Here is an 8,533-nt window from a genome sequence, read left to right as displayed (position 1 = left end):
TTTGTGGCAACATGTCGTGTTAGTGGTTGTCAATGGAAGGTCCGAGCAAGTGTGAAACATGGGACTAAAACGTTTTGGGTAACCAAGTATTTGGCAACTCATCATACATGTTCCATCCTAGACAGAATCGCTCAGCGGAAACGTTGTACTCCGAAGTACATTGGTCGACTTTTCATAGATCGAGTGGGAATCATTGATGGGTTGAATCCGCAGCATATCAAAGATGCAATGAAGAACATGTTTGGCATGACACTTGATTACACCACTTCATACAGAGCATTGTTATATGCGCAAGAAATGGTGAGAGGATCAGCGGAAGACGGGTATGAGCGACTGCCTTCATATTTGGAGCAAATCAAGGCAGCAAATCCGGGTTCTATCACAGCTATAGAACTTGATTCTCTGAATAGATTTAAGTATCTATTTCTTGCTTTTGGAGCTTCGATCAGAGGATTTAAGTATCAGAGAAGGGTCATTGTGGTAGATGGGACTCACCTAAGTGGGAAGTATGGGGGTACTATGTTGGTTGCAGCCGCACAAGACGGTAATTTTCAGATATATCCATTGGCTTTTGGGATCGTAGATGGTGAGAATGATGAATCTTGGGAATGGTTTTTCACAAAATTGGCGAGCTGTGTATCTGATGAGTATCCTCTGGTGATAGTCTCCGACAGGCACGCCTCCATTATAAATGCGTGTGAAAAGGTGTTTCCTTGGGCAACCCGAGGAATATGTTATTATCACCTTCAAGAGAATATTGTCAAAAAGTATAAAGGGAAGCATCTCTTGTACTTGGTGAAAGGTGCTGCTTATGCTCATACACTTTACGATTTTGATCGGTACATGGATGAGATACGGAGTGCAAATCCGGATCTTGCTGATTATCTGGAGGAAGCCGATGTGACCCTATGGTCTAGGGTTCATTGTCAGGGAGACAGGTACAACTTAAAAACGAGCAATATCGCTGAATCAATTAACTCCGCACTGAAGCGAGCAAGAGGATTTCCTATTCAGTTCCTGCTGGAGTTCATAAGGGACTGGTTAGTCGTCCAGAAGACCTTTAAGTAAGTCATCCAGTACTACAACATATGTTTGCCAAACTCCTAAACCAAAGAATATCATGATTCAATACTTCCACTCATCTATCTTCAAAACAAATCAATTTTATCATATCTTAATTTATATCACTTAAAACTGTTTATAATCACCTGATTTTTATTTTTCACGCATCAAAATATTTTTTTACAAGATTTATAAATTATTTTTAAAATAAACTGGTACCAGACGACTTAAACTTCAGTCGTCCAGACGACTTCCAACATCTCAGACGACTCAGACGACTTACTGGGGCTATATTCGTAAAAATGGCTTCTGTTTTTTTGTTTGTTCACAAGGGGCTGAGCTGTAATTTCACTAAGCTTTTAGGTTAGTTTTGCATTTGATTCAAGTTTGAGTATAAGTTTAGGGTTAAAATCAAGTTGTGGGTTAGTTTTGGCAAAAACCCAAAAAAAATCCCAAGTTTGGCCTAGAAGCATGTATTCTAACTCTATTTTGAAAAATAATTCAACGTTTTTTTTTGAATAGCTAAGAAGTTTTGAATCATATGTCCGTAAATCTTTTAAAAGGCTAAGACTATGTAACTTAGTTATTCTTTGCAAAATAGATTTCGATCCCAATAAAAATTGAACATATATATTATATCCAAAATATCTACTAGATAATAATTTTTTTTTAGCAAATTAGACAATTTTTAAGTATTTTCAGAATCAATCTAACTGTAGAATACTTTATAAGCAGAAATGAACTGAATGTTATAACAGTGTGGAACATGAGAAGTATAAGTGTTTTATATTATAAGATACTGATGAAAAAAAGTCGACTTGTAGGAATTTCTAATAATCGTAATAAAAAAACATGACCGCTCTCTTTTGAGTATATACATAATACAAAGCAAAACCTGCCGAATATTACACAAAAATTCACTTAAACAAGTTCAAAGCAAATGAACATTACGAGCCAAATATAAAGAACACTTTGTAACCATCTATAAACTTGCACTTGTTTACATCTTCATGTGAGATTTCTAATATCATAATCAATCCAATCTCTAAACAAGGTGATTCGATAAGATGAAGCATATGTTGTTATGAGAGAAACAAGTGTTCTGAGTTACCTAGCTAGAGGTATTCGTCCATACCATACTTGGATCCTTCCCTCCCAAGACCAGTCTGCTTCACTCCCTGGAGTTAAAAGATGTAAGCAAATGTATGGCTATAATTTGGAAGATGTGCTTCTTCTATTTCTAGTCGTGCCTCTTTTGATTGAGTCTTTTGTTTACTCTTACAAGTACGTATTCAAGTACTTCAGAGAAACGCCACGATCATTAGACACTACTGTTTGTGGATATATAAGCAGCAAGTCCTGCACACACACGTACATTTCGTCAGTTACTTTGTTTTGTTAGCCCGAGAATTCAACATACAGAAAAAGTACTAAAAGGTTGTTTGTTTCACCATCTGTCATTCAGATGAGGTGCAATTTTAAGTCTAAACAACCAAAACCCTCATCTCCAAATCTCCAATAGTGTCATTAGTGATTCTGACTGCGTCCTACTTGGTTTTTAACCGAATAAGGAGAGCTACATGTTTGAAAATCTCCTCCCTGAGAGAAGCTAATTAGTTCTGATAAAATAAATGCAAGGAACATTAAATGTTTCTAATGTCATCCCTAGACCGTGCCGCCTTTTACCGCCCAGAAAGATTTTTGCTCCCTTTAGGAAGACAACAACAAATACATAAACTTCTACCGCTTGTTAGAATGAATTGGGTAAATACAAAAATTGTTTATTTCTGAATTGCCTCTACAAATATAAAAATATGAATGGCCTTGCTTAACAAGGATGCTAAGGGGGAAAATAAACCTTGGAAACAGCATCTTGTACTAATGACTCTACCTGAACAAGATCATCTACTTCTTTCCAAGTTCTGTGTTGATCCTGTGAACATGATTTTCCTCACCTAAGTAGCACAAGAAACAAAGATGATTAGAGAAACCTGTGAACTCGTAAGCAAGGAAAGCATCCCCATTTTCAGGAGTTTTTCGGATGACCACATTGGCACATTAAGTGCACCCTGTTGAATAAAACATGCAAATGAATCATACAAACGAAAAACTCTCAAAACAGCTACGAAGAAAATGGTCTGCTCAGAAATTCAAGATCACATCAGAAACATTGTTAAAAACTAGCATTCCAGCCATAATAGTCATACATCATATTAGTAGCCACATTGACAACAATATAAGCAGTGGCGGACCTAGGAATTATTTAAACATGAGTCACAAATAATGGGTTTTAATTTTGTAAGTAAAAGAGGAGATAAAAAAAAGTAAAAATAAGGTGTAAAGTGGGATAGAACCCAGATTAATAGGGGCCAGCCATAAGGAAAAGAGCCATTAAAGCTGATGATTTATATTTTGTAAGCCTAAAAAACCTATTTCTATGCACATGGATCCGCCTCTGAATATAAGCACATAGGAGATGCGATAAAACCATATCACATGTTATAACAGAAAGAGTACTGTATGTGTTTGAAATTTACAAACTCTCGTATCTTCTCCCGGACATGAGGGTACCAAACTTTAATAGACCAAAGATGATAGTGGGATACATTGTAAAATCTCAATTAAATATATATGGTAGTTAATGTTGAATAATTAAGAGATTATCTATGTCAACAAATGACAATTATTTTTCGGTCATAACTAAAGAATTCAGAGTTAAGCATGTTTAAATTAGAATAGTGTATGGATGACACTGGGAAGTGATTCAGTGTAATTTAAAACACGGAAAATAACATTCTAAAACTCAACACATCAGTGGTTGGTTGGATGCATGGTGGGACACACGAGACAAGTGTACGGTCATAGAGCCCACTGACGAGGCGTTACACTACTAGTATAGTATACTAGACATGCTGTTTACAGAAAAGGAAAAAGCTACAATAAGAATACGGTTTAAAAATATAGTACACGTTTTGGCTCCTCCGCATAGTACTCAAAAAAGTTTCCAATCAATACCAAAAATGATTTCTCTCTTTATCATCTCGTACCTAACATTCTTTGCCACCATTAGAGTTGGATCTGTTTTCTCCATCGTTTCTTCTATTCAGAATCGCCAAGACAAATATCCTTTGATTTGGTTGGACAATGAGTTCTGGTGGAGGAGGATCGTCTGAGCCTTCTGGTGTAAAGAAAACATCGAAGCGACCAAAATGTGATCTATCTATCTATCACCCCTAACTTTCACAATTTTTCATGCCGTACATACATTGATGCATTTCTTGTTTTTTCTCCCACGGAAAGTCAGAAACTTTATTCTTTGTTTATGATGTTCTATGCCTTTTTGATCACCATGTTTCGTATCATGGCAAAATCTATCTTTACATGTGTGTACACAAGGCATTCTTGTATATTCTATGTTTGGTCTTGATTCTTGGATGTATACGACTAGATACTGTTCATCAGCTTTGTGTCTTAAGTTATCCTCGTCCTGGACGAAAATTTCATTTTATGTTGAATTAGTGTATAAACTTACGTTTGGCTGTTGGATTACTATAGCTTTTTGTTTGTAACGTTTACCATCTTTCTCCATAAAACCAAATCGTGGAATTTGATTTGGGTTCTCTCTGTTCTTAACAAGTGTTGTGTTATCCTCAAAATATTCCTTACCAGATTCAAGATTTACTCAGCAGGAGCTTCCAGCTTGCAAGCCAATTCTCACTCCAAGCTGGGTGAGTTCCTTCTCTGTTATGTCACATCGAATGTTGCTTCCTTCCTTTTCTATTTTCTAACTGTTGTTTTCTATTTGCAGGTGATCTTGACATTTCTTGTTGCTGGGGTTGTCTTCATTCCCCTCGGAGTGATCTGCCTGTTTGCTTCTCAGGGAGTATGTCTTCATTAGGCTAACGTTTTCTGTCTTTTTCTCATGTTTGTTTCCTAGCTTATTGAGGATGTGTTTCATTATCATACATGCATGAAGGTCGTTGAGATTGTTGATCGGTATGACACAGACTGTGTTCCAGAATCATCTAGGGCCAACAAGGTCGCTTACATACAGAGTGAAGGAGATAAAATGTGTAACAGAACAATAACGGTAGACATCTTCTTCTATGGGTGTATAAATATGTTAGCTGTTCTCTTAGTTATGGCTCATTCACAAATTTTTCTCTGTTTCTGCAGGTCACAAAAACTATGAAACATCCTGTCTATGTATACTACCAACTCGAGAATTACTACCAAAACCATAGACGGTATTGTCATGAGGGCTTCACGTCATGAATATGTGTTGGTGGTGTCAGTTACAGCTCTGGTTGATTACATATGTAGGTATGTGAAAAGCCGAAACGATGCACAGCTAAGAAGTCCAAAAGAAGAGAATGATGTGCAGACTTGTGCACCTGAGGATAATGTGGCTGGACACCCAATTGTTCCATGTGGTCTTGTAGCTTGGAGTTTGTTCAATGATACTTATAAATTTTCGAGAAATAGCCAAGAGCTTCTCGTGAATAAGAAAGACATCTCATGGAAGAGTGACAGAGACAGTAAGTTTGGGAAAAATGTCTACCCTAAAAACTTTCAGACAGGTGCTCCTATAGGCGGTGGAACTCTTGATCCCAAGAAACCGGTAATAAAAAAAAATTAGTATCATTTTCAGGACCGACTCTTGTGGACAAAAACATTTTTAGGTTAATCTTAATAAAAAAGAATTCGACATTTTAAGGGCCAAAAGTTTCATCTGGTTGTGTCGAGAACCGGCCCTGATCAATTTAGATTCTTTTTGAATGGGATGTTAACAGTTGTAAGTGTGCTCTTTGTTTGTACAGTTGAGTGAGCAAGAAGACCTGATAGTGTGGATGCGAACCGCGGCTTTGCCAATATTTAGGAAGCTGTATGGGAAGATTGAAACGGACCTGAACGCAGGGGACACCATAATGGTCTTGTTGGAGAACAACTACAACACTTACAGCTTCAATGGTGAGAAGAAGCTCGTGCTATCAACAACTAGCTGGCTCGGTGGAAGGAACGATTTCCTCGGGGTTGCTTACCTGACTGTGGGAAGCATCTGCTTGTTCCTGGCCGTTACATTCTCTGTATTGTATCTAGTTAAGCCAAGGTACCTTCTTCATCATCATATGTTAATATTTTCTCAATGATTGTGTACAGTGAAATGATATTTGTTGTCTTATGAGTTACAGGCAACTCGGAGATCCCTCGTACCTTTCGTGGAACAGAAGTCCTGGAGGTTGACAGATATTAGAGTTGGTCGAGGCTTTTCAGTCTTGTTCCCTTCATCGCCAGGCTGAGCTAACAAAATAAATGAAAATAGGAAAATAAAAAAGTATATAATAAGTCCTTATATGATTCAATGTTGTTGACAACAACATTTTATTTATTGGTTTTTTTTTCATATAATGTTGGTAAGACTATTATTAATGGTAGGGGTGGGCAAAAAAAAAAACTGAACCGAACCGAGTCAAACTGAACCAATTAACCAAAACTGATTCAAACCGAACCAAAGTCTATTTCAAACCATTCGGTTGAATATTTCCTTAACCCGAATTGTTCGGTTTTAAACCGAACCGAGAAACCGATGTGTTTTGTAATTATTTAAATTAAAAATTTTACTAATACCAATATACTAAAATTCTAATATCATACCACATATTTTCCATTTTTCATTTATTAACATATATTCTTCTAACCAACTATGTAATCATTAAAATATTTGATTTAAAAAAATAGAAAAATCTGTATCTTTATATTCTTATATATGTAAACATGGATGTTAAATCTAAACTTAAAACCTAAAGCAAATTTTATTAAAAACAAAAGTTCTTCTCCACAACGTCATATGGAAGATGATTCATTGCAAGCTTTTTAATAATGATATAAAAGATATTACTAATGATGTTGGTTTTTTTTATTTTAGTTAACTTTCATTTGTTTTAATTCTTATATATTTTGTGATTTTTTAAAGGTTTTTGTTTCAGTTTTATATTGAATTTAGTTCGCATAGTTTATGTTTACATAATTTATGCCTAACTAAGAAGAACTTAAATAAACTGATCCAAAAAATAAATCCAACCAAATGGAATACAAACCGAACCGAATATAAACCGAACCAAACACAAACCGAACCAAACCAAACTAACTATGATTTATTTCGATTGGAAAAATACTAGAACCGAACTAAACAAACCGAACCAAACCCGAACTGAACCGAGAAAATAACCGAAGTGCTCACCCCTAATTAATGGTGCTTGAAAATTATGTGAATCACTTAGTTAAAAATTACACACTATTTCTTTTTTGATTGTGGGATTTGTGAAATCTATGCCTCATGGATTGATAGTAATACAGTTGGTTTACTAGATTTTGATCCGCGTTTTAAAAGCGCGAAACATTATACTTTGTAAAAATATAATAAAAGTTCATCAAATGCTTTGTTAAAAATGATAAAATGGTAGATCTACCTTATTTAAATCCGTCACATTTTCGACGAAAACATATACGTCTCGACCGTTTGAACCCATTTACTTTTAAGTTTTCAATAATATTATCTATTTAGATTCATGAAATTGTATTGATCATATATTTAGACCGGTTTGGGTTTATTTTGAGTGACCAAAATCATTTAATTTTTAGAAAAATATATGTGTATTGTATTTTTCTTAATAAATGTTTAGTTCCATTCTAAAAATTGAAAACAATGTTTAGATTTTTTATTTTGAAAAAATAGAAAATTAAATCAGTCTAATTCATGTATAAAAATCTTAATATGTACGATTGTCATGCTTAGTGGGTTCAAAATAATGTAAATTTAGTTAAAAACCATAAAAGAAAAGTTAGTAAAAAAATTAATACACTTGGAAATTTACATTGTGAAAGTGAACCGGTCTCCACATAGATCAAACGAAATCAAATAATTATTCACAATAATTTATAACCTAGATTTGAGAATATTCAATAAATTTAAAATTAGATATGATTATATATATGTTAATTATAAAATCATTTTTGTTAAGTATTAAGTTGAAAGATTGCAATCTTTTAAATTGGCTAAAAATTAGGTAATTTAATATAATACCTATGATTTATAAGGAAACTCATATTCATCATGTTTTTTGTAAATTCATATATTAAAATTAATTATATTTATGAGTGAAAAAAATGACATTAGATATAAATATAATGAAAATTCAAGGACAGAATCCAAAAAAATTAAAATAGGATCCTGATTTAATAGTATAGATGTAATCTTAAAGACTAAATGGATGATGTTGAATCATTCTGATTAAGTAGCTGCATAAGACACATCTCGACTTTACATGGTGAGATAGAAAGATTGCGCAATAATTTTAAAAATGTAAACTTGATCTATATTTCCAGAATCAGAAATGTCAATGAAATTCATTAGCAAATAAAATTAGGATGAAAAGAGTATTTTTCTATGTAAATCAGATATGATTGAATA

General features: G+C 34.2%; 2 protein-coding genes across 2 annotated transcripts; both read left to right on the top strand.

The window, feature by feature from the left end:
* The first annotated feature begins 297 nt into the window (after positions 1 to 297).
* On the top strand, positions 298 to 1,068 carry LOC106297819. Its single transcript, XM_013733982.1, has 2 exons — positions 298 to 697; positions 803 to 1,068. Exons 1-2 carry the CDS (start codon positions 298 to 300, stop codon positions 1,066 to 1,068), a joined length of 666 nt encoding a protein of 221 aa, XP_013589436.1.
* Positions 1,069 to 4,050: 2,982 nt separating this feature from the next.
* LOC106298733 (ALA-interacting subunit 5) lies at positions 4,051 to 6,445 on the top strand. Its single transcript, XM_013734882.1, has 8 exons — positions 4,051 to 4,273; positions 4,732 to 4,790; positions 4,871 to 4,945; positions 5,039 to 5,152; positions 5,239 to 5,309; positions 5,386 to 5,683; positions 5,883 to 6,172; positions 6,255 to 6,445. Exons 1-8 carry the CDS (start codon positions 4,207 to 4,209, stop codon positions 6,304 to 6,306), a joined length of 1,026 nt encoding a protein of 341 aa, XP_013590336.1. The 5' UTR covers positions 4,051 to 4,206; the 3' UTR covers positions 6,307 to 6,445.
* Positions 6,446 to 8,533: the final 2,088 nt, after the last annotated feature.

Source organism: Brassica oleracea, chromosome C6 (assembly GCF_000695525.1).
Source record: "Brassica oleracea var. oleracea cultivar TO1000 chromosome C6, BOL, whole genome shotgun sequence".
Lineage (NCBI taxonomy): Eukaryota > Viridiplantae > Streptophyta > Magnoliopsida > Brassicales > Brassicaceae > Brassica > Brassica oleracea.
This window is presented reverse-complemented; position numbering and strand designations above follow the sequence as displayed.